The following is a 26649-nucleotide window of genomic DNA, read 5'->3' as shown; positions in this document are numbered from 1 at the left end:
CAAGACCTAAACATGTTGAATCAGGCGCATGTTAATCTGACTTTTGTAGGTCTTTGAATGGTACATAATTACAGGTCTACAGGACGAGGCATTTTATTTTGAAAACTAGTCATCGGGTGTTGACGAAAAACATTCCAAAGCCTCGGGACAAACCAAACAAAAGTTACTAAGATCTTACCTAATTCTCTTACCAAATAATAAAAGATAATAATATACAGTAAAAAGCTGGGAGGGAACTACATTTATCTATTCGTTTGTTGTTGACAATAGCCGATATACTGTAACACTATTGTGCTACGGGCGTCCCGAGTTCGAATCCCATCTCAAGGTCAGTCAATTCACTTCCTGTCACCTCTAAACCATCCTATCGCGATAAAAAAGTGATTGCATATTAAGTGTTTTGCCGGTAAAATGCATTGTCACATTCATAATCCAAACCGACACCTACCTTATCGAATGCTGGATAGACCGCACGTAGTTCTGTTAACCAGCCGTAGGGCATGTGACCAACCGGATATGTTGCTGTGAGTACTGCTACTGCCTAGCAAACACACACAATTCAGTTAGAACAGGCTGCTGTCTTTAATTGTTGACTGTAGTACATATTTGCACCCATCAGTACTCACTTCAGTCGATGCAGTGCTGCCTTTGAGGTCGCGAGAGACAAACAAATTGACAATGGGCCTGCTGATGCGCTGAGTAGCCAAAATGAGGGCAAGCGGCCACCAGAAACTTAGCATCTTCCTTATAGTGGTGTCGCCCTGGAAGTCAACAGAAGTGGTCTGAATATAGGAAGCAACATTGTGAATATTCTGTGAAAGCCTTCTTAGTAATCATACCCCCTGTTCAATGCTGTTTGATTCAGGGATATTGTCGTGGACGTTACAGTAGTAGCCCAGTCCTACGATAGTGAATCGCACCAGAGCTCCCATGTACAGGGAGAGAATGGGAATGAGAAGAGGCTCTAGACATTCTAGGTTGCTCTGGAGAAGAATCGCCACAAATATTATCTGCAGGCAGACAGAAGAGTCAAGAATCAATTAAATATTGGGCAAGTTTGAGAACGTGTTTAAACACATGACAAACGTGCAAAGATATTTGTGCATTTAATAGATTAAAAAAACTGAGAGAGATACGCTGTTGCTCTTACATGCTATGCAAATCTGCAATGCAAAGTGAGTGCTTAAAATAGTCCTTTGGCAGGTGGTGCTAAATAAACAGATTTGAATACATGACGTGAAAAAAATTCACGTGAAAACTATTTTAATTAAATCTTGTTAGTTTAATACTATTTTAATTAATATTTTATTGTTCTGGATATTTTACAATGTTCTTTTAAAATGTTAAACTACTTGAAAATATTTCAGTGTCATATGCTTTAATCGACGATATCAAATTAATTCGCAAGTTAAGCCTGTTACACAAAACCAGTTTAATCTTTTACCTAGATAAGTTTTACCTGTATTCAGCTTGAGCGAAATTGGTAGGTTGGTTTTTTTGAGCAGGTTTCATTGCTTTGGTAACTTACGCTGCAGCATAACCTGCTCCGGAGCAGGTTTTTTTTTGGGCAAACCCAAACTGGACTATTCAGCTGTGAGCAAAGTGACATATATCTGATATAATAAAGTCACTCCCCATATCTTTCACTTCACATTAATCAGTTTACCATGAAGAACTCAAGAGACAAAACTGTCTTTTGCTGTTAATTATTTATTATATTTCATGAATAACACATTTATATGAAGTATAATCATGTAAATAGCTTAAAAGAGTTTTAAATAATTATATAAAATCTTTTTAAATATGACCTGCTTCATGCTATTTCTCTGTTGATAAAAGAAAACAGTTTGTCATCTGATGACAAAGATGTTTTTCCCCCCCAATTGTGGCACAAGGAGAGATGATTACTTAGCATATAACAGTTTATAGAGGGCTACCTGTGCAACAACATCAGATATAGAGGCAGATCCCACCAGCAGGCTGTACTTGTGTTTGAGGAGGATGCCAGCATGAATCCACGCCTTTAGAGCAAAATTAAATCAGTGCAAATTAAAAAGGATGTAGCATCCTAGTACTTTATTTCTGCAGTGTGCATACTATGTACAGTTAGTTACATTGTCTGCATGCATTGAATGCCACACAGAAAATATAATTGCCAACAACTGTAGTATACAGTGTAATATATAGTGATCAAAGTCTGAATACCACAATGCATTAAATGTGATCCCCCATTTTTCATTTTGTAATAACAAAAGTAATAGCCTATTAATTGGAACTTTTACACCTCTTGTTTGAGCCTTGTTTTTATTTTTTTTACATCTTTCACATGCTATCAGGGAAAATTGCGCGTAAGCAAAATATGGAACTTTGCCAATAGCTTAATCCATCTTGAATCTCCTATTAAAAGTTATATTATTAGGATCATACTTACCATTGCATCTAATAATGGGAATACCGCAAGGTACAGGAAAGCCTTTCTTGTCTTGCTTCCTACTGAATCATCCACATGGTGGAGCTTGTTAATGATGTAGTAGCCCAGATCGGTGTAAGCTGGGGAGAAGTGACAGTTTTTTAATAAAAGACTTACGTTGAAGAACTGCAAAAGTAAACTAGATTGTATTCGCAAAACGGACGCACCTATTAGGATGTGAAGGATGATGGCAATGACCCCAGCCACAACCATACAGAGGACTGCCTTGGTTCTCTCCTTCTTACTGTTGATAAACACGAGTCCGACATTTTTGAAGTCGCTCATGGGTCCGGTAAAGAACTTCATAAGCGAGTATGCCAGGCCATAGCTGGCCAACATCTCGACCCTGTCCTCTTTCACAGAAGCGATGCCCCTGTTTAGAGCCTGAAGCAGATACGACAGAAAGGGCATGAGTCATAGCTGTGAGCGTGTTTATATATGCATGGCTCTGAAAAATTAAGGTAACACCTAATGGTCGCAGTTTAACTCCGGGCAATTAAACAGGAAGCTGGTTTTGCAGGTGCTTGCCACAGACAATTACTCACTCATCATCCTTACTGACCGATTTGTCACTAGTTTTGTGTGTTGCTAGTGTCTTTGTGACTTCCTGTAGCATAGTAGCTGCAACCAGCAGAGTAGAAGTCAGTCCTGTGCCCTCAAACATTATAGGATCCAATTCGGTCTTTTATTAGGTTTTATTGATAGTATAAATGCTTGGAAATGATACTTAATGTATTGCTTAATGTTACACTTATTAGTAGTAGCAGCCACCCAATAAATCGCAATAAGTTCTGTGCTTGTTTCTTTTAATATAACACAAAGTCTCAGCCTTTAAATTCAGTTCCAATGATGTGCAAGAGGTCAGTAGTTTAATTGATATATCTTTGTTTTGAAAAACACGAGTTTTACCTTGTGACAGTCGTAACACTTATAACAGAACATTTATCGCAGAAAAAAAAAAGTTATTAAACTTGAACTTTCAACATTTTTTTTGCAGTGCAATTTTTTTTACACTTTATTCACGTAATATAATATTGCTTTCTTTTTCGTAAAAATAATAAAGGGGTCATAGGGTGCAAAATGTTTTTTTCATGTAGTTTGAACGTAAATGTGTGTTGGCGGTGTGTGTGCTCAACCACCCTATAATGATAAAAGTCTACCCAGTGTTTTTTCTCCACAAAAATCATAATCCTTTCTCAGATCAAGCCATTCTCAGATTCCTGGCTGTGTGACTGCACTCCGCTAAAGCCACAGTAACAGAAGAGAAGCAAAAGAAAAGAAAAAAAGGAATTAAAGGGTGCAGCTCAACCTCAATTTGTTTATTTGGCCATGAAGATTAAAAAATAAAATAAGGAGTATAGCCAGGGCCCTTTAAAATGACCTTCATCGGGGTACTTGTGTGCATGTTTTGACCAAACTGTCAGAATGAAATCCTCAGAGCCAGTGTCTTATGTCTTATGTGGCCACAGTGTGTAGGCATCTCCTGGATGACAAAGGCATTGACTGTCCCTCACGTTCACCAGACTTGAAGCCGATTGAGAACCTCTGAGATGTTATGTATTAGAGCATCCAAATCCGCTAATTAGCACCACAGACCTCCAGGAGCTTAGTGATGCCCTGATCCATGTCTGGCAGGAGATCCCGCAGGAAACAATCCATGTCATCAGGAGCATGCCCAGACATTCTCAGGAGCGCATACAGACACATGGGGACCATAAACACCACTACTGCCTTACATTACTAGCTGCCATGATCAAAATGATTGGATCGGCCTATAAATGTTTTTTTTTTTTTTTTTTTTTCAACTTATCACATCATTTTTCATAAGTTTTCAACAAATTAAATCATGTAAATAACACAAACTTTGTTGATCAAGATCCAGTGTACATGATTTAAGTGTTCCGTAGTTCCCCTAGTTGTTTTTTTGTTTTTTTTTTGAGAAAAAATCTACTTGGACAGACTATATTGAAAACCGTTTGTTTCCAGTTGTATCTGTGTGTCTGCCTATAAGCAGAGCAAGAACGAGAGAAGCAAAGAGACAATGAGTGCTGCTAAAAATACACTCACACGTTAGTTACATAAGACTAATCCTTACCCCATCTAACTCCCCGCTCAAACACGCGCGCACACCGGCACTTAAGACTGTCATTTTTCTAACACTAAATGACACAAACCTGACTGAAAGACTGAAAAATAAATCATTGCCTGAAACTATTGTATTTATCAAACCCAACTTGGTAAACCCAAATGAACTTGATAAACCATTCGTTGATTACAAACCATCCGGTGCATATCTAAGGCACGCACAGAGAGCATAAAAATATCCTCTAAAGCTAAAAGCCTGGGCTATCCTTAAGAATTTCAGAGATTATCTTCACAGTGAAACTTTCAGTTAAATATGCCCCACTGTGAATTATTTTACGATGGGTCTAAAAGCCTCTGGTTGCGACATACACACAGTTGAATGGATCACAATAGTTCATCAAAGTTGTCCTAAGACATAACAGAGCTTCTAACATGCCTTTCTTAACAGTAGTGACATTGTTCAAGGACGTTTTGTGCCATTTTTGGAACTGACAGCAGTTTTATTATCGGGTTAACTGTAATTTAAAAAGCATAAAGATTACATATAATTTAGTTATGTTCTAGACATAATGTGGTTATGTTCAATCTCGTCATTATACACCCCTATCATCGCTTTCTCCTATTTGATACCGTTCAGCGCTTTGATACAATTCGTACCGTTAAAAGAGCTATATAAATAAAAGGGATTGAATGAGATGACATCCTCTAGAACTGACTTCAAACATGCCGCTGCATTTTGGGAAATTCAATCAATAATTAAAAGCAATTGCGTATCAATGCAGCAGACACCAGAGACAGAACACAGTTTTATTTGCAGCGATGCCCTAAAAAAAGCAAGTTCTCAGAATTTGACTGACAAAGCAATTAACCTTTAGGTCTGGGCTAGCTGTCACACTTTTAAACAAGTGCATATTTTTCAGAATTCTAGGTAACTTTCCATCGCAAACATTTCAGTTGAATTATACAGAATAAAGTAATTCAAACAATAAAACAAAAACCCATCAAAACAGCCAACTTCTATCTTCAAAATCAGTTCAAAATTCTGTTCAACCTTAATTGTTGAAGGATGGTTAATCTACCTTCATTGTAAAGTTTCAATGGAATAAGAGCAAGCAACGGATCAACGCCAGTAAGATTCGAACCAAAAACCTTTAGATTACTAGCTCGCCACTGCGCCACACCACCCTATATTACTAGACTCAACCTGACATTCGTGCATCTAAACAAGCCCAAGGTGTATATTTCACAGGTTCGTGCACAGGTTGAAAGGCGTCGTATCTCACCTGTTCTCCGAAGTCGATGGCTATATTAGTAATGGCTAGCGGCAGCAGAAAGCGAATAAGAGGCCAGTACGCATTGCGCGACAGACAGTCCATCGTGACAAATGATGACAGTGATATTTAAGGCACTCGTCCGTAAGGAGTCGCTTTATGATCTGCGGCTTCCAGCTGCCTGAAGTGAAACTGGAAAAACCGTAGACATTGTCGTTCCCACCGCTTCCGAGGAGAAGGTCATCCAAACATTTCGCGTTACACCGTCATGCCATTCACCCGCGGATTAAACCTCACTGCCAGGACGTGCTGATGCGGGAAACCGCTGAAAATTGGCATTTTGTTGTGTCTGAAAGGTTGAAGCGCTTGTCAGCTGTGTTTGCTCGCGCGCGCGCGCGTGTTATTTATATTCGTGCAGAACACACGTGGGGCGTCACAACACCGAGCCCTTCTCCAGCTGTTCGCGTCAGTCCGCCGGAGCGGCGCTAAGAATAAAAAAAAAACACAGATTTGTTGTTTCCTAGGGAACATTGGCTCGTCTTCGTCTTAGGCTATAGTTTAATATAAAACGCAATAGTTTAATAAGTTACAGTGAAAAGTTAAGTGTAGTCTATTCTTTTTGATCTCTGCTGCCCTCTACTGGATGTCGCTTGGCATCACAGTCGATTATATATAGAGCCTGACATTTGGTTGATGATACAGAGGTCAACTTTTTGCTGGACATCTTATCTAATATATAATATTGCCGTCAACGGGCAGCCAGGTGACACACAGAAAAAAAAATCAGAATAAATTGATGAAACTAGTTTACAGGTTTAGTTGGGGAGATTTCTCATTTTTAATGTTTTGATTGGTTACCTATAGAAAGTAGATTAGAACATTTTAAATAAAACAATGTAAATAAGATTATCAACAATATAGTTCCCTCATATTTCAATGGATTTTTCCTAGAGCAACAATGTTATAAAACTAGGCAAAATCTTATGGATATTACATTATGTCGTTTTAGAACTAGGTCTTTTAGATATTCTGGGGCACTTTTGTGGAATAAGCTACTGGTGGATATTAAAGGTTATTTCAATTATGGTTAGTTTTTTTAACCTAAAAGCTAAAAGCTGGCTTTTAAGTAGGTTGCCTTGTTGATGCATTTGCATTAAGTACATGGTTATTTGTGATTTTACATTTTTGTAAATGTAGAATTTCATTGCAATTTTTATATTTATAATGCAGTGCCTGTGTAGCTGTTACTGGGAGTGAAAGTTGTGCTTTACATCAAGGGCCACAATAGAAATAATTTTCATTGTGCTATCCTTGAAGAATTTATAGTGTTTTTACTGCTTTTTTTTACGCTTAATTTCTTAATTTCACTTAATTATCAGCGATTTGTTTAGAGGCCGTCTCTGAATTTATATTTTAAAAAAATTATCTCGTCATTATACATCAGTATCACTCAGTTTTCCTATTTGATACTGTTGAGTGCTTTGATGCCATCTGTATTGTTAAAAGCTTTGTATAAATAAAAAAAAGTTAAGTGATTTTCATTGCATATTTTAATGATTAAATTATATGCATTAGCATATTATAAAAGTTTTTGAACAGTAAGATTTTAAAAAAGTCTCTTCTGCTCACCAGGTCTTGCATTTATTTGATCCAAAGTACAGCAAAAAACAGTAAAATGTAGAAATATTTGTAATATTTAAAATAACTATTAACTCTCTCTCTCTCACTTTTCTTTTTTTTTTTTTTGCTGTAGGTTTTACTGTCAAATAACTGACTGGTCGTCATAACTTAATATATTTTATAAACTAACAACAATAATACAGTTAATTCACAAATATCATACGGACATATAGGTTTCTTGCCACTCTCACCTTTTGGCATGCTCAATTGGGGGCACTTTATATTTGGAGATATCATCGACTTGATTTCTTCTTTTTAGAGCAGCTTTGCAGCAGAATTGCATTTAGTTTGCCAACATCATTTTCCTGTTTAACAATGTAAAGCTGCATTGATACAATTGTAGAAAGTACAATATACAAAATGTTCATTTTTATTTATTCATTCATTTCTTAGAATGCATTGTAGTTGTATTTTATTGATTAATACTAATAAAAATAATAATAATAAGTTGATCATTATAGTAATTGACAGCAGAGGGCGCTACAAAACAATGTATAACACAAACCGTGTATTTGGGTGGACCTTGAAATCCTAAAGCCCCTTCTGTAGTCTAATAATTACTTCGGTGCAATAGCCTTCTTTTAATACTATTTCACAGATCTTTGGATACAACGCAATACCAAACTATAACTTTTATATTAAGCTACAGGTCATTGCGTTGATCATTTTTTCCCCCCTAAACGATTATGTGACTTAATGGTTTCCGAAAACACTTTTTAAGGACTGCCTGCACCATGTATAAATCAGTTTAAACGTATAAACCCTAGAAGTCACCCGTCTTAAATTTATTTTTTAATTAGAATTTAACTTAACTAATGAACGCAGCAGTTTGCCAGTACTAAGAAAAACAAAAACAGTCTTATGCTCCTATCTAATGCATAGGTTTTGAAATGCTTGTCTAGAAGGACACACGTTTTCTATGCCAATACTAGATTATAGCCCATTGAATCGTTAACCTAGCAATTTAAGTCATTTTGCAACACCCTAGCATATATACTTAGCCCCCTTGAGTGGACCCCTGCTTCAGAAACACTGCTCTGGATGACTTTGACTTAGATTTGTGACATTCTGTGTGACATAGTAGTTTTTTTTATTATTATTATTGTTGTTTTTCCCTCAACAATATTATCCATAGCCATTATGTAGTCTACACTTGTTGGTTTGTTCAAGCATGATTTCTACTACAACCCATGCTGTCACTTGTTTTTTAATCTACTCTGCCAGTCATACAAATTCTAAAAACACTTTTTAGCATAAATTCTAGCACACAAAAATGAAAATGAAGAAGTAAAGGAAATTAAAAATACAAAGAATCACAATATATAAATAGATATTTAAGTTCAAACCAAGACTATCTTTACTTTGGTTTCTTCAAACCACTTATAACGATGTTTTATTTATTTTTTTAAATAATAATAACAAAAAGATGTTTACTTTCAAACGATGTTCCTTCTCTTTATGGTTTAACAGAATGAGACAGAAATGTATAAGCAATGATATCACTTTTTTTCATCCTTGTTAAATAAATATGCACAAAACACATAAAAAGGTGAGCTGTCACTGCTCGACTATAAACCATGTCTCTCGAATGACGTGAAATCCCCGCCCATCGATTTGTCCTTCCGCGAGAAATAGTCCCACATTTAGTGAATTCTGACGTAAATTAAACGCGCGTTTTAAGTCAGTAAAGACTAATGATGGTTTCCAGGTCTAATAATGTTTATTATCGTTATTATTATTATTTCTAATGTGCGAGCCTAGCGGAGGGATCTAATCCGCAAACCACGGTGTTTTCGTTTGGCGGGAAACGTCGGTGCGTATGTCATACGTCTGCTGCTGCTGCTCGCGGGAGCTCGAGTTTATTCATCCTGCTACTGTCACACAAGCCTATCAGTCTGTCCAGCATCTGAGAGGTGCACAAGAGCGCAGCGTTCATTACATTTTCCTTCACTTTCCATTTGACCGGGACTGCGATTCCACTTATGCTGCAAGTGAGCGGAGTAAACTATTGGATCTTACTTTTTGCTCCTGATTTTTTGTTCTCTTTTCACTGCATCGCGTCTCGAAAGAAATCATCGTGAAACTGCGTTTGTTAAATACACGGTAAGGGGTCCGGCATTTGACGTTGCATGCATCTTTTAGACTTAAAGTGCAAACTGCGTGTTATGCAGACGTCTTTATATCGCAAACGTCTTTGTATTTTTTAACTGGAGTTTTGAATGTTGCACGCTCAAAGGACACACCAGGAGGAGGGCAGCTTTTAAATGTGATATTAGCCCCGCTTTGGCGTTTAATCGTTCCGTTTTTACACACGCTGTCATTTAGTTCCATTATTTAGCCAGTTTTCCAATCCCATGCATGCTGTGCATAGTCTAATTGCGCGCGTTAGGCAAAGCGTTTTGTTGTGATGTGTAGTTAGACCTAGCATAAGCGCTGTAGTAATTCCCGTTTGTTTGTTTTTTTTTTCTTCACAAGTGTCAAAATGCCGGTGAGTGCGAGTTTGGCGTATAAAAACTACGATTACGACTACGACTCCATCCAGCCCTATTTCTATTTCGACAACGACGATGAGGATTTCTATCACCATCAGCAAGGACAGACTCAACCTCCAGCTCCCAGCGAGGACATTTGGAAGAAATTCGAGCTGCTGCCCACACCGCCCCTCTCTCCCAGCCGGAGACAGTCGCTCTCCACCGCCGAACAGCTGGAGATGGTCAGCGAGTTCCTGGGAGACGACGTGGTCAACCAGAGCTTCATCTGCGATGCGGACTACTCCCAGTCCTTCATCAAGTCCATCATCATCCAGGACTGCATGTGGAGCGGCTTTTCCGCCGCTGCCAAGTTGGAGAAAGTGGTTTCTGAGAGACTGGCGTCCCTGCACGCTGCTAGGAAGGAACTGATGTCTGACAGCGGCTCAGCTCGACTCAATGCAAGTTATTTGCAGGATCTGAGCGCCTCTGCATCAGAATGCATCGATCCCTCTGTGGTCTTTCCGTACCCCCTCACGGAGTCCAGCAAATGCAGCAAGGTTGCTCCATCAGAACCCATGCTTGTCCTGGACACTCCACCTAACAGCTCCAGCAGCAGTGGCAGCGATTCTGGTAGGTTATGCATTATTTTGTTTTTTTTCATTTAGCGCTTTATTTCGTTATTTAGAGTCCAGATTTAGCTGGTTTCTGTATGTGTGACCTTTGCATGGCACTGGCGAGGTGGTGTGTCGGTCACAGGACTTTATTCTCATACCCTTGATGCAATGATCGGTGTAAGTGGCAGTTGCATAAGATCCCTTTACCGCCCCTTTGCTAGACCCAAATCAGATCTGTAGGAAAGACTGCAATGTTCAAATATCAGCTGATGAGGAAAGTGGGCGGGGACTGGAATGCAGATCCTCCCCCCACACTTCACCCTTTGTGGAAAGCCCATTGCCAAATTGCGTTAAATTCCCATTGCACTGTTTTATGAGGTTTCTGCTGTTTTGTTTAAGTGATTAATTTTCTTTTTGTAATTCAATTGCAGAGGATGAAGAAGAGGAGGAGGAGGAGGAGGAAGAAGAAGAAGAGGAAGAGGAAGATGAGGAGGAAGAAGAAGAAGAAATTGATGTGGTGACTGTGGAAAAGCGTCAGAAAAGGAATGAGGCAGAGGTGTCAGATTCAAGGTACCCCAGTCCCCTAGTGTTGAAGCGCTGTCACGTCTCCACCCACCAGCACAACTACGCCGCCCACCCCTCCACGCGGCATGACCAGCCGGCTGTCAAGAGGCTACGACTGGAGGCCAGCAGCAGCAGCAGCAGCAACAACAGCACCAGCAACAGGCACGGAAAGCAACGCAAGTGCACAAGTCCCCGGACATCGGATTCCGAGGACAACGACAAACGCAGGACTCACAATGTTCTGGAGCGCCAACGAAGAAACGAACTCAAACTCAGCTTTTTTGCACTACGGGATGAGATCCCCGAGGTTGCGAATAATGAGAAAGCTGCTAAAGTTGTTATTCTAAAGAAGGCGACAGAGTGCATCCACAGCATGCAGTTGGATGAGCAAAGGTTGCTGTCCATCAAAGAACAGCTGAGGCGAAAGAGCGAACAGTTAAAACACAGGCTGCAGCAGCTGCGGATTTCACATTAATGGACCTGTGTCACAAGAGTCAAAGTGAAAAGACTTTTTAAGAACCCCCTCCCCCCCTGCTTTTTTATGCAAGTTAAACTGTTGCTATGTATAGTTCATGTTGCATGTTCAATGCATTTTTTTTCCTTTGGAATATTGTCAGTTCTTTTCATGTTTAAAACTGCAACAGTTTAAAAAATTTAAGGTGGTTAAAATAATTTGTATTTAAGTCATTTATTTTTATTAATAAAACGAGAAAAAAATAGGGCTGCACAACCCTAAAGTAAAATTTTTTTTGTATGTTTTTGTATATAGTGAATTAATATTTCCTAAGAAAGGTATTTTTGGATCTGTATCAGCTACATGTTCTCATAAACCATATTCAGTTTCATTATATGGTTTTTTTTCATGTTTTCACTTAATCATAAAGGAAAGAATTTCTGAACCTGACGCTGGTCTCTCTTGGTCTCTTTGCGCTGTACTCCTCATACATATAGATGAGACGCTTTTGAAAGACGTTTGGGGAATATTTAGAGAAATCTGATATTTGCATGTTAGTTCGAGAAGTATTGTTGCTTTGACAAACTGGTAATCATTTCAGGGATTTTCCCAGTCAGAAAAGTCAGTTTAAGCTTTCACCTGTTTGAAATGATTGCACTTATTTCATGAAGTCAGCATAGAACAGCTTGCAAAAGGCAAGAATGCACCCTCACCCATTTAGATGAAAGTTGGGCTCATTCATACTTGGTATGTAAATAAGCAACAGTGCCCAAAAATGAAAGGCATTGCAAAGCTTTCGTGAGGACCGCTGCCAGGAAACCCAACGAAGGGGAATTTGACAGCAAGAGAATCAACTTTCAGGTGATTTACCATAGTCGAGGCAGTACGATTTCAGAGATGATGACTCACGTTCCACAGTCCTCGATCTAGTCTAGACAAACTTTCTATACTTTCAATAACACATCGCACCCTCTGTCCTTTTGAAACACCTTTTAAAATCTAAACGCCGTTCTTTTAAAATCTATAACTCACACGCTGTCCACAATGTGCCTGCAGTGATGCTGCACTGATTTCAGAGTGGTTTACAGCTCGGTAAACACAGCTCAGCCTGCATTAGCAAACCTTTTCCACGTCCACAGCAGATGCTCTGAGATGCTCTATGAGCAACATGAACCTAGTTCAGTGTATTATTTTGGTGCTGTAGTTCTAATTAGTTTTATTTGTAATTTAGTTTAATTGTGACACATTTTGTACATCTTCAGGAACAAAAATTGCATTTGCTTGAGATATATAAATATATTTTAATAGACAGAGGATCAGATAGAGAGACAGACAGACAGGCAGGCAGGCAGATAGATAGATAGATAGATAGATAGATAGATAGATAGATAGATAGATAGATAGATAGATAGATAGATAGATAGATAGATAGATAGATAGATAGATTGGGGATAGATAGATAGATAGGGTGGACTTCCTTTTGGGGTCGGTTGCTTCAACCGTAGTCAGACGTCCCTACCACGCCCCGCCCAATAATAATCTTCTGTCTACACTTTACTAATGTTTAATAGCGAATCACTCTCCTATGTTAATATAAACGCATATAATCACCATTTATGATTATTATATCTATTACGTCTGAATCTTTATTAGGTATGATTACGATATTATATTAGACAATTCAAGCGTTAAGGATTGCCACTTCAACCCTTTGCGTGCTCTTTCTCTTCCCCAAACGCTCATCGCTGAGTTCGATTAAACGCGGGTATTAGCCTCGCAAGGATCTATTTCCATGCCGACTAAACAAAGCAGTGATTTTTTTTTTCCCCCCTCCGACGCCGCTGTGTTCGGGCTGTGTGACGTCATGGACTGTATGTGACTGTACGCAGCGCGTGCCGTGGAGCGCGTGCTCCGAGCACATGGAAAAGGGCTCGAGACGAAGTACCCAAAGAATAACTCCAACCTGAAATGGAATATCAGTAACAAAATAATCAAATCTGGAGCAAAAGGGGTAGGTGTTGCATTATTTTCCATTACCCTACGTTATAATTTAGATTTTGTTTTGTTTTAAAAGCACACGTGTGTTCATCTTGTTATTGAAGCATACAAATTCATTCTTTGACAATAGGGCATATGTGCATGGTATTAGCTATATTGCATATATGCTGACACGAAGAGTTTTATAATGCATATTCACATTATGCAAATAGGAATGCACTATTTATGAGCCAAGTAATTAGTTAATGTCAGTCTGCTAGAGGCAGAGTAATTTTATACTTGCCAAATTTCAAATAAAGACTTCTTGTAACATTTTTTTTTTCAGTCTAGTTATTCTTATTATTTTACATTTCATGCCTGCTAAAAAACAGAGATTTGATTTTATTTATCTGTTCAATTTATAATCCATAACATGTCATCTTGTCTAATAGATTGTTAAAAGTATTTGGTACCAAAAAAAAAAAATATTAAGTACCTTTAACTGCCATAATTCAGAAACACGTGTTTTTAAGAAAACAGCTGCAGTGTGTTTGCTCGGATTGAGTTTCTTTTGTCTGTATGTCATTTAACAAAGAAACTGTGTGCAGACACACTGCACCGTCGCTGCACCTTCATTGTTTTATATAAAAGGATTTCCGGCGTCCCTAAATTCTTCTTCTTCTCAATAGCTTGATTATTCTATTTTTAATCATTCTAACATATTCCTTAAAAAGGCATACATATATAAAATATTCGGAGAAGTGCCTGAAAGCATTCTGCATTGGTAAACAAATTTCATATGACGCATTATCAAAGCATTCGTCCCAGGGCATGATATTTCTGCGCAATAGAAGAGTCTGCACCATATCTGTTTAATTTTTCAATTGTATTGTCAGCTGATACATATTTGCAGAGCCTTAATGAAGTTGACTAACAGGTGTACACTGCTAAGGTGTGTTGCACAAGTTGGCTCAGATTTGTATGTACAGCTTAGACTAGTTCTGCACATTTTGTCACTCTGTAATATTAAACACCCAATGTGTGCATAAAAAGAGCTGAACGCGAGAGGAAAGCCATATCTTTAAGGCTCTTTCATAAGTATTCCATTATAGTAATAAAAGTAAGCAACTGCTCGTGAGTAGAAAACGAAACTGGTTCCCCTGGCCTGGCCTATCCTACTCCAAGTTCACATGGTTCCCCTTGGCAGTGACAGTACAAGTCTGACTGAGGGAGGTAGACCACACACTAACACACAGTCAAGGTCTGTCCCGGCCTCAGGGTTAGTCTGAGACAAAGGTACACCGTGCAGTGAAGACCACGGTTAACAGTCTACTGTTTTTGCTGTAAATATAAATGTACACCCATGGGGCCTCAAATTAGTAATTATGTACTGTATTTTAGCCTGCTGCAACCCACAAATGGAACCAATAATCACTAATAGATGTTCTAAGCAGTAAATAATACACTGGCAGACGCTTTTTATTCATTGACCTGCTGCACTTGGCACACTTAAAGCATATTGGTGCGCCACTTAAATATGTCCTTGTAGCAAATTAAACATAATGGTGGGTGCTTCCATCATTAATGTTTCTCAAACTTTGAACAAACCGAACTGAAAATATTAAACATTGGGAATTTGTGCTATGCGGACATTAATGATGGTGTGCTTCCTGCAGATTTTTTTGAGGAAGAGTTTTTGCTCTGGCCATCTGAATTTGTAGATGTGCTCTGATGCTGTCTTTTTTTTTTCTTATGGAAAACTTTGTTTCTGTTGCGGTCAGAAAACCCGATCTCAGCTGTCTGATAACAATAATTAAAGTTGTAATCCTAACTGACACAGTTTTATCGGGTTTAATACTGTACAGATGCTTGCATTAAAGAAATCTATTGAAATAAACATGAAACCGGTGCAGACATTCACATCCCTATGACCAGATGCTTTCATAACTGCTGTTTTCTCGCCGCTGTCGTTATTGATCATGTGTATTGATCTTGGGCAGCAAAAATGTACATTCCTCTAAGTGCTGCTCTTAGCACACGTCCACTATACTCAAATTTAAGTATCGGTGAGTTATACAGATGGCTCTTTTTGAAACGTTTTGTGTCTGCTCAGTTTGCATGGGTAACTGCTCACATTTAACTTTGAGCTGCAAACTTTATAAAAAAACTCTCATCTGATCTTCATTAGTATGTCAGTTTCGGGGAACAAACTCTATTAAACATTGTTCTGTGTATAACTTTTGGTATGTGACTTCTGAGAGCGGACTCTAAGAACTCTGTTGAACTGCAGTTTAGATGAATTGGATCCATCAGCTGTGTTATAGGCTGTGAGAGAGGGTGGAACAGGCTCCTTTGGCAACACAGAGGCCGGCCTGTTTTCCTTCCTTGGATGGTTTTCCATGTGTTATGTAATCCCTCCCCCCAGTTTGGAATGGAGGTCCCTACTGCGGCAAGATCTGAGCACACTACAGGACTGTCTGTCTTTGTCTTCGCCGTCTCCTTCTTTAACCCCCCCCCCGCCCCCTTCAACTCTGGCCCCTGTAAACAACGACATCACTTTCTGCTGACATCACTCTTCATTCTGCCTAAAACCACGTTACCACACACTCTCTTTGCTGTCTTTTGCCATATATTTATTTGATATAGATAGATGTGAGATTTATTTACAAATGAAAAAGCTTTTTATTGGAATATATTTTAAAATGTATTTCTGTAATAAAAGTGGCTAGCACCACTCTTCCTCAGAAATTATTCTAATACTCTGTCTCAAAACACATTGCTTATTATTATGTTAAAACCGTGTGTTCTGCTTAATATGTGTATATTTTTTGTGGAAACCATCATACATTTTTTTTTCAAGATTTTTTGATACATAGAACGTTTAAAAGAACAACCTAATATTGGTGCATTTAATCAGGAATGTCTTAAAAGTTTAAATGTGTTTAATAATAAAAAAATATATATATATTTTATGCTAGATTTTCCAGCATATTTTCCATGCTGGTTTTCTTTAAATTAACCAAAAGAAAGCTAAACATTTTTTAAGTATATGCTTATACTTAATACTTAATACTTTTCTATTTAATACTATATTTAATACCTAATACTATTACTATATTTTACCAATATAATTCTAATAATATGTCGCAATAATAAGCAACAGAACATACTATATAGGTTTTAATAAGACTTTTAAATATATGAAAAATGCTACACAGGAATATTTTTGAGTGGTGGTAAAAAAAAGCATTTTAACTGAAACGGACAGTTTGAACTGTTACTCATGGAAATAAACTGAACTTTTCAACTTTAAAGCTGTATTTGTTACTGTAGTTAATCACAGAGGCAATAATAACATTTCAGTCACAAGAAAATGTGCTCTCAGGTTTCTTTGAGAAACTTAATAAAACTGCATTGTTTATAATTGCGTAATTTTGCCACACAGGCAAAATCATTTTGAATGTATCGTGTTGCGAGCATGCTCTCTCTTTCTTCCTCCCTCTCTATTCCTCTCTCTGTTTTCTCACTCTTTCCATCAGACGGCAGTGACGATGGTGGCGGCGTCTGTGTTTTGCCTGGCCCTGCTGACCCTGTGCTGTCAACCTGCCAAGTGGCTTTCTGCTTTTTCTCGGTCGTGTTAGCTGTGTGAGAGCTGGCGTTCAAGGAGTGCATTCTAGGCATAAAAAACAGCACTGGAAAACTAAGCCATCCAGATTTACACACTTAAAGAGACATGTTCGGACCACCAAAGATCAGGACTCCCGCTGTAAGCCTGCTCATTTACAGTCTGGGAGCGTAAGGCACCTCTGTGAATATTTAAGCAGACCTCCCCAAGACAAACATGCAGGCGCGTACACACACACGAAAGCACACGCCTGTCTTCACGAACAGCTGTTGAGGAAACATTCTGTGATGTCAGCCTCTGTGTTAGTCGCTCTAAAAACTAGCTTGTTTTCAGAATTATAGACTGAATTATGGTTATATACTGTGCGTTCTGTGATATGTCAGTACTCTGCAGTGGAGACTATTTATGTCTGTCCTGGGCTTAAATAAAAGGGTGCTTGTATATGCAATAGGTACCACGGTATGACTGTTGAATGTAAGCTGCGAAAGACTTAGTATAGACTAGTGCTTGTGACAGTATGTAAGATGTCAAACTGACTCAAACGTACACAAATGCAGCAATTCAAGGCAATATGGAATTTTTTTGCTTGTAGTTAAGAAAATTGATTTATCGTCAGTTTTAAAACACGCTGATGTTAGTACCATGAGAAATCGGGTCAGGTAATACTGTGCATCCCAGCACTATGATGGGACAAATATTGCTAGTGGTGATTGCATTTAAATCCTTGTAAAATATATTGGCATTATACAAGTTACTCTTAATATTAAAAACAGCAACTGGTGTTTGAGGAATAAGCAGGCATCTGATGTTGCAGGTTGTAGTGCACCTGACCTGGGATAACCTGACCATGAGCGCTGTGGGATTAGTTTCAGCTAAGGGAGCTGAGCTTTAGCACAGACATACTGACTAAGGCCTGTTTTAACACTGCAGGCACAAGCAGTGTGTAAGTGAAGTGGCAGTGTAATGGCAACAGCAGACGGCTGTTGTGCTTTTACAATGACAGAATTTCTGCTGCAGAACACAACTGCAGCTCTACACTGAAAAAAATGTGATCTTAAGTGGCTAAAGGATACTTAAGGGGTGGCACTGGCCCACTCCTATTAAACAATGTAAACATTTATGTAAACAATAAGTAATAAGATTAAGACGTTGGAAAACATTGCATCATCATCAGTGTGATCAGGTCCCAGATGTCCTAAAGCTTTAGCAAAGCAGGATGCAAAGCCATTTTATGACAGTTATCTCCAGATACAGTGTTTTTATGTTTGGGCTCCTTTGAATTGAGAACACCTGTTCTAAATAAATCTACTATGGTTTATTAATGTTTGGTGGAAGCTAAAAAAAATATGTGGCCCAAAGCCGCATGTGTGTAGGAGTGTAACGGTATGCAATCATGGTAGTTTGGTACATTGCTAATTTTAACGTTTTAATGTCACAGTTATTGTTTTGGTACAGAAGGAGGAAAAAAATAATGACTGATATTCTTTTTCATGCAAAGTATGTTTCACAGGTACAGAGTTTTGATTAATAAAGTCAAATTTTCACACAGTTACTTGCAGAATATTGTGTTTTGACTTCAAAACAACTTTGAAAGCTGATACTTTTGAATGTTTTTTGTCACATACACAGCAAGAGTTTCTAATTCAGTATAGGTTTGCGTTGTAGCACACACGATACAGTGTTGCTTTAGGGTGATGAAGAGCTCCGGTACAAATCCCTTGAAATTATGGATTGACATAACAGCAAGAAATTTAAATAAGTTAAATTAAAATAGCATGCTTGCTTTAGGAAATTAGATATTACTTTTGCATTTAACACTAGGGTTGGGTTTGGTGTTTTCGATGTGATAGAGCATTAACCTTTAGTGACACTTCCCTAATATTTGAATTCCGAACAGCCACAAAACATACCTCCAAAAATGTAATAAAACTAGTCCCTAGTGTATCTGTTTCACAAATGTCTGCTCCTGAGGCACCATTTGCCAAAGCTGACAAAGCTGCAATGGCCCTGGTCAAGTGGGCTCTCATGCTCCCAAGGGGCATGGTAAGCCTCTGGCCTGATAAGCCATGAAAATCACATCCACAATCCAGTTAGAGATTGTGTGTGTTCCAAATTGATTCACAGGGCTTGCAGTGAGCAAAATAGAGACAGGTCTGGGTTTTCCCACAGCATGCGGTATCATTATTTGGTTCCTAAAGGGAATAGAGGGAACCTTGGGCACAAATCCAAACCAAGATCTCAGAAAAATGTGAATGTTGAACTGTATGACGCATATCTTGTCGCAAAAAAGAGGGCTTGCAAACCGCCCACCCTCTTAATAGAAGTGAGCTCTCAATCACTCTGTCCACCTCAATTTACCCCCTTGCTCAACATCCACTGAGAGTGGCAAAAAGGGTTAGTGCACCGTGTTCTAGCAGAGAAAGGTGTGTTCCATGATTTCATCAACTCCTTGTGCACTTCTGAGCGTGACTTTAGACCAGGGGTGTCAAACTCAATTCCTGGAGGGCTGGAGCCCTGCAGAGTTTAGATGCAACCCTAATTAAACACACCTGATCCAGCTAATCAAGTACTTCAGACATACATAGTATATGTGTTTTAGCAGGGTTGCATCTAAACTCTGCAGGGCTCCGGCCCTCCAGGAATTGAGTTTGACACCCCTGCTTTAGACCTTAGCAACCAATCATCCAGCCAAGAGCACTTGGGGTAAACTGGAGGATTCCAGTATAGCCCAGTGCTCTCAGCTGCTCTGGTAACCACAACCACCATCTCAGTGTCAGTGTCGGACTGGAACGTTGCACCTGGAGGTACAGGTTCAGCTGATGTTGCAATTGATAACACATCCTTTTCTCAAGCACCAGTTGAGAAATCAGTTATGCTGCCTGTGTCATTGATCTAACAACAAGGACTATAAGATGGGAATAAAATGCTGCATTGGCCTATTTAGGTGTGGTCAGGTATGCAAATTTTGCTGAATGATGGTATGACTGATTGAAAGGGAACTAATATGCTGCCTATGTGAACAGTATGAATGCTGTAAATTGTTAATATACGCACAATATAACACAATCAGAATCAATCCTGCTATTGCAAGCTAGAGACTTTAAAGCAGCAGATTAATGTTAACTTTGAATAAACAGACAATATCTTTATAGTTGTCATTCTTGGTGTGAACGGGCCTTAAAGGGATAGTTCACTCAAAAATGTGAATTCTGTCATTAATTAATCACCACCGTGTTGTTCCAAACCCATAAGACTTTCGTGCATCATCTGAATATTTTTCTTCATATTTTTTGATGAAGTATGAGGGCTCTCTCACCTTCCAATAGGCATCAAGCATATTGCCCAGATTAAGGCACAGAAAAGTACCAATATAATTGACAAAGTAATCAATGTGCTAATTTTAATTTTACAATGATATAAAAATACTTTTTTGCACAAAGAAACTTCATCACACTGAATCTAGGTTGGAGCCACCACTCTTTGTGAACACACATCCAGAAGTGAAACAGCAGAGAAGAAAATAAGGAAAAATATACTTTTTTGTTTTATTTGTGTATTCTTGAACACTTTTCAAAAGTTACATGTTTGCACCAAAATTGTCCATTTATGTACCTGTTTGAAAGGTACAGCCCCAGTCACAGCTTTTGTACTTTTTTTCTGAGAGTGTACAGTTGACAGACCGATGCCACATGGACTACTTTGTTGATCATCTTGGTACTTTTCTGTGCCTTAAACGAGGAAGTACCTCTAGGTCAAAGTTAAATATTTAATCAAAAATATCTTTGCTTGTTTTCTAAAGGTGAACGAAAGACAGGTTTGAAAAGGGAAATGAGTGCGAGTAAATAATTACAGAAGTTTTATTTTTGGGTGAACTATCCCTTTAAGACATAAGACACATTTTAAAAATGCCTTCTAAATGTGGACTGAATTGTGGAAGCTTTCTTTCTCTTTTAAATTAGATTTTTAAAATTGTGACATAACATTTCCACAGGCAGACATCTGCATTTTCCCACACCCTTTGACACAAAGAAATCAAGTTCAAACTCTCCTAATCTTCTCTCCATTCACTCACCTTCGTGTTAACAGGGTTTAGCCTGAGGTCAATTCTCATTGGCCGGTCAGTTCCCACAGTAGAGGCGTGTCATAGTGATGTAATTTGCAATGATAATAAAAGTTAAAATAGATAATCCTCCGATGACAACAAAGAACAGTCATTGAGGACAAAATGGGACATTGAACTATAACATTGTCATTGCTAAAGAAAATGAGTGAAAGAAAGGAAGTTACAGAGATATATTGGTTAGATACTGAATAGTTTAAATTCATTGGCGATAAATAGCCTGTTCTATTCAGGTAGATCTTCAGCACACACTGCTTACATCTTTAGGAGTTCTGTATTACTCGGACTGAAAGCGTGAGTCAAACCAGTTGAAAGTCAGCAGCTGCAGAGGTTGAAAAGAGATGGATTGAAAAAGCCATAGAAAGACGATGGGCTGGTCTCTCTGGCCCATTTTCCAGCTTCTGTTAATTTATGAGTCATTGCTACTACAAAAAGTGTGTTTGTTTCCCTGCCAACACACTGCATGCCAGAACAACAGACACTGACAGACAAAGAACTACACACTATTGCACACACGCAATATTAAACTAAAGAGTTATTCAAATCCAAACTGTACAACTGACCTACATAGACGCCACGCTAAAAAGGAGGGGCTGTTTAACAGGATATCAGAACATTTATCCATTTGGAAAAATGAGATATTAAACAAGTGGGCGTTATTTTAAAGAAAATCTTTTGACGGTTATGTAACATGGAAAAGCAGCAGAGGCTTTGTGTACTTTTCTCACGGTTAATAAACGTTTAAATTGCTGTGTTTGACATTACTATTTCTATGTCTCGTGTATTTTAACAAACCCTAACACCAAGCATTAAGCATAATTTGTACATAAGTGATGAAAAAAAAAAAGATATATATATATATATATATATATTATATATATATATATATATATATATATATATATATATATATATATATATAATTAGTTTGTAGTATTTAAAGTTAGAAAACCCCAGTTTTAAGCTCTTGCAATGAAAATAAGTTCTATTCTATTATTGATTAATGCATGATTGAATGTAACCTATGTTAACCAAACTTACAAATTGGTGTCAAGGTACTGATCTAAGACTGATCAGGTAGTTATCCACAATTAGACAAATAATTACCATTTTTAATTTTCCTAACTTACTGAACATCAGGGGAAATTAAATCAACAGCCCTAGGCAGCATGTAGCTCATTGTGTTAATTAAGTGGACCAATTTAATTTGTTTGTTTGGGTGTGAAGGAGAAATCTTTCACACTAAAGCAGATGCACACACGCAGGGGGCAGGACTTGCCTGGTCACCATAATGAACTAGACAACAGTATGAATTCCTTTTTGATAGTGCTTTCTCAGTGCGTATAGTGTATAGGAATATGTCTTAACATGACTTCCTACATCGTTTGAAGGTGACAAAACTATCAGGCAACAGTACAATAAAACGTTTGTTCAAGTTTTGTTTGGGACTGTTATCTGATAGTGGCTGTATGAAAAAGTTGACTCTGAAATTTGACCTGGAACAGGAATGACAGTTACAAAGAAATGTGATTAAGGAAACGTCTGATTTCTTTCTTCTACTATGAGGGTTTTAGGAATCTGTCTGAAAAGAAGTGAAGTTCAGAAGGCCGATGCAGTCATATTAGGACACCAATGACTCTTGTGAGCAAATTTGTTTTAATGTATCCTGAAAACTCATTGGTCATCACAGAATGAATGGTTGAGAGCAGTTCTTGACCACAAATGTTATTATACTATTTTTGTGACAATGTAATTTAATTTATGATTTTATTTTTTTTATAGTTTATTTATAGTTTTAGTCATTTTTGCTTTTGTCATTTTATAATATAGTAATTATTAAGTATTATATTTTGCTTTTATTTTATTAACAAACAATCAAGGAGAACTAACACAGGTGGGAGCTAATTAACTATTAATCACATAACGAGGACAGGAACAGGAAGGACCAAATAAGGGAAAGGAGAACACAAGGGGGAAGAAAACACAAAATAGTCTCAGAACATGACATCTACGAGTACTGTAGTTCACAGTTTTTTGTCTATTTTTCCCCTCCATCTAAAAAATAAAATACTACTGTGAATTAATTGCTATGAATTTTACTTGTTCATGTATTTAAATCATTTCAGGATCTTTCATTAAAGCCAGTTGTGATGGAATAAAGAGGCAGATGGTATAAAGATGCATGTGTGTTTGTGACAGGTTTACATTAGACCAATATTTCGTTGTTTGTCTCTCAATTTGGAAATATGGGCTGGTATTGAGAAGTCCACAGATTGTTCCATCCAAGTACCTGCACTATTTGGTGAAAAAGAGACATTGCATTGATTAACACTGCATTGCATTGAAGAGACATTGATTAATTATATAACCTTTACATGTGTAATTCTGTCCCACTTATAGGAAACTATAGGCCTTTACATCTTGTTTCACCTCACTGTCACAGGGTTTAAAACAGAATATAAATAAATAAATCTTAACAGAGGACGCAAAACCTGATTAGATCAGTCAAGTTTGACTTTGGACACTGATGTGGTATTTCCCAAAGTGACATTTATATCTGCAAAGCTGCAGTTTTTCTTAAATACAAGTTCAATACCTGCACTAAAACTTCAATGTGATTGTGCTCTAATCTCCCAGGGCCATATTGAGTTCAGTGCTTTCCAGTTTCCTGAAGCCCAACATCTGAAGAGGAGATACACGTTCTGATGTGCCCCATCTGAGGGCTTCTTTCAGCGCTTGCCTCTCCTCTCTGTTCCACACAGGGATTTATTACCCCTTTCATTAGTCCCACTGAGAAGAATGGCCACCATATGGAAGTAGTGACAGTCTCATAGAGTTGTCTTTCTCCTTATGTCTATGTCTTAGTTTCTCTATCTCTTTGTCTCTTTATAGAAGTGCTGCATGTCTTCTCTACATTCCATCGAGGGAGGTATCTGGCTAATTCTTCTCGAAGAGAGTCTCTCTCCCTGTCCCCCTGAATATGTCAGAGAAACCTGCTGGAGTTGAGTTCATGGAGAGCAGACTGAATCCTTACATGACCGCCACATCTGTGCTCTCAATGTAAACAGATCGAGTGTTCGGCCTGGGCTGCCTATAGAATATGAATGGAGGCAATACATCGACTGGATGTTACACAATACGGGGTCACCGTAAAGCTACAGATAATCCGATGATTTATTAATCAGTGTTGATGTGAAAAATTCAATGAAATATAAGATTTCATATGTTAGTAATGCAAGCGGTATTTTGTTTTGACTATCAGATGTTCTATGGACCTCACAACGGCAGCAAACAATACTGCCTACCTGGAAAGCTTTCCTTTATAACCAAACTCTGTGCCTCTGTCTGGTTTAGCTGCTTGTTAGTAGCCCCTTTTTTTTAAAACAGAACGTTTTTTATGCCATAGAACAAAATTGAAAAAACTAATTTCAGACAACTAAAAAAAGTTAAACATAACTTCTGCAATGATGAAGCCAGAGTTTAATTCCTTTTAAAACAATAAATAAATATTTAATTCAATTGGTCCTTCCAAAGCCCATTTTTCAAACTCAGTGACAGAAAGTAACAGGTGGGAGGTCAGAAGTCGCTCTGTGGGGGCTCGCCGGGGTCAGAGGAGAAAAAGACTGATGGGACATAAACATTTGGAGCTTCCCAGCATGACGGTGTGTGAGAGAGATTATGCACAAGGGCGAAAGTGTGAGGAACAATAAAGAAATCGAGCCGTGTGCTTTTGTGTGATGGGTACGAGTGAACAGGAGGTGAGTGGGAGGACAGAAAAAAAGAGAGACGGACCGGGAACTGTATGGCTTTCATATCAGAATTTTTGTCTTGTTAAGACTTGTCAACATCAATTGTTCTATTCATTTGCACAAAATACAGATGGAGCCTTGACAACTCAGTTTAGCAAATAACTTCATGTCAGCTGCTCCGAGGAGAGCAAAGTCAGTTGCATTGAAGTCATTGTCAGTATATAATTCTCAGTTCTTCAGGCCAAATACTGTGATGCATTGAGTCAGTGCATTCCTCAATAATGGCTCTACAAATCGAATTAACTGCTGATCCATGAAACAACATGTCCACAGACACTGTAAAAGCAATTATCTTTACAGAGGAGGCTTTTTGTCATGTGTTTTCAATTGTGCTATACAGTATTTTTCCATTATATGTTACACTAAATATGTAATTTCATACATCCACATGGAATTCTCACTGATAAAGTGAGATAAAACTGTTCTAGTAATTAATGATGAAAAGAAATCATTAAGAAAAGTGTGCATATAACACTAAAGTACTATTTTTGATCTATTTTAAATACTGTCTAACCAAATTATTTTAAATATCATATTATGGTTATACTCTGGTACTTAAGGGTATGGTAATGTAAATAGCATTATGTGCTTTAGCGTAACATTAACAGTTGAGGAAAACATTTTATTCGCCAGGTTATTGTTGTCTGTTAAATATTTGATTAGCTCCCTGTTAAATATTTGAGAGCAGTGAGGGATAAAGCATTTTCAGTTGATGCTGAATCATTATATGTGCTGGCCCATGAATAACTGTCCCACTGCGGTGATCTCAGTTATAACAGTTAAGGTCTGACAGACCAGATAAAGCAGGCTAAAAACACTGGCACATGGTCTTGAAATGTGATTGTCATGAACTGCATTGCTGTATTACATATGCTTTGCTCTGGAAGATGATTAGGACAAATAAATACTGACCTTACCATTTAAAGGTTTGGGGCTGATTTTTCTATTTATATTCTATTTATAACAAGTCTCTTATGCCAATCAAAGGTGCGTTTATTTGAATCAAATGCAGTACAATAATACTGTGAAATATTACTACCTACTAAGAATAATTGTTTTCTATTCTAATACATTTTAAATGTAATTAATTCCTGTGATACCAAAGTTGCATTTTGCCAACACGCAATTCTTCAAAAAAAAAGTCCTACCGATTTTGCTGAGCAACTTTTTTAGGCAATGTTGCTCGGGCACTTTTCCCACTGAGAATGGGTAACAAATTTCTATCTGGATACTTTAAATCAGTTGCAGTCCCTGTGTCTCACCTAGTTGGTTGTTGATGCCAACATTACCCAAAGATGCCTGGCAATATTGTTGAAAAATGTATGTATCTATGTCATTGCCTCAAAGCAAATTAGTTAAACCTTATCTAAAGTCATCATGAATAGGACCTTGTAACCTACTCTACTGTATTTCTGAATAATTTAAAGTATGCAACATAAGAAGGGTGGAAAATTACTTTATTCATTAAATAAGGTTTGTGAAATAATGTGCACCAATGAATGAGGCACA

The 26649-nt window shown here is 37.9% G+C and overlaps 2 protein-coding genes and 1 long non-coding RNA gene across 4 annotated transcripts in view; 2 read left to right on the top strand and 1 right to left on the bottom strand.

The window, feature by feature from the left end:
- Window positions 1-26649, bottom strand: part of ankha (ANKH inorganic pyrophosphate transport regulator a) — a 36023-nt gene that overhangs the window by 7274 nt on the left and 2100 nt on the right. Inside the window, exons 1-7 of one of the 2 annotated variants that reach the window (XM_043226675.1) lie at window positions 5839-6286; window positions 2638-2854; window positions 2432-2550; window positions 1938-2021; window positions 840-1010; window positions 627-761; window positions 449-541 (exon numbers count right to left, since the gene is read on the bottom strand). In XM_043226675.1, coding sequence (XP_043082610.1) covers window positions 449-541; window positions 627-761; window positions 840-1010; window positions 1938-2021; window positions 2432-2550; window positions 2638-2854; window positions 5839-5931 — 912 coding nt within the window. In that variant the 5' untranslated portion in view covers window positions 5932-6286. Of the gene's footprint in view, window positions 1-448; window positions 542-626; window positions 762-839; window positions 1011-1937; window positions 2022-2431; window positions 2551-2637; window positions 2855-5838; window positions 6287-26649 lie in introns of those variants that run through there. The other variant, XM_043226677.1, reaches the window with a different exon arrangement.
- myca (MYC proto-oncogene, bHLH transcription factor a) lies at window positions 9204-12059 on the top strand. Its single transcript, XM_043226678.1, has 3 exons — window positions 9204-9609; window positions 9982-10607; window positions 11023-12059. Exons 2-3 carry the CDS (start codon window positions 9989-9991, stop codon window positions 11628-11630), a joined length of 1227 nt encoding a protein of 408 aa, XP_043082613.1. The 5' UTR covers window positions 9204-9609; window positions 9982-9988; the 3' UTR covers window positions 11631-12059.
- LOC122329957 lies at window positions 13189-26065 on the top strand. The gene is made up of 2 exons (XR_006247956.1): window positions 13189-13620; window positions 24224-26065. It is a non-coding gene; the product is annotated as an uncharacterized LOC122329957 (long non-coding RNA).

This window comes from Puntigrus tetrazona, chromosome 24 (genome assembly GCF_018831695.1).
Source record: "Puntigrus tetrazona isolate hp1 chromosome 24, ASM1883169v1, whole genome shotgun sequence".
Classification (NCBI taxonomy): Eukaryota; Metazoa; Chordata; class Actinopteri; order Cypriniformes; family Cyprinidae; genus Puntigrus; species Puntigrus tetrazona.
The sequence above is the reverse complement of the archived record's forward strand: the minus strand, read 5'-3'. Positions and strand labels throughout refer to the sequence as shown.

What these genes read in the sequence shown, in the direction of transcription:
- myca (XM_043226678.1), top strand. Translation starts at nt 9,989, where the DNA reads ATGCCGGTGAGTGCGAGTTTGGCGTATAAAAACTACGATTACGACTAC. An exon ending in CAGCAGTGGCAGCGATTCTG is followed by an intron (nt 10,608 to 11,022) that starts GTAGGTTATGCA and finishes ATTCAATTGCAG; the next exon opens with AGGATGAAGAAGAGGAGGAG.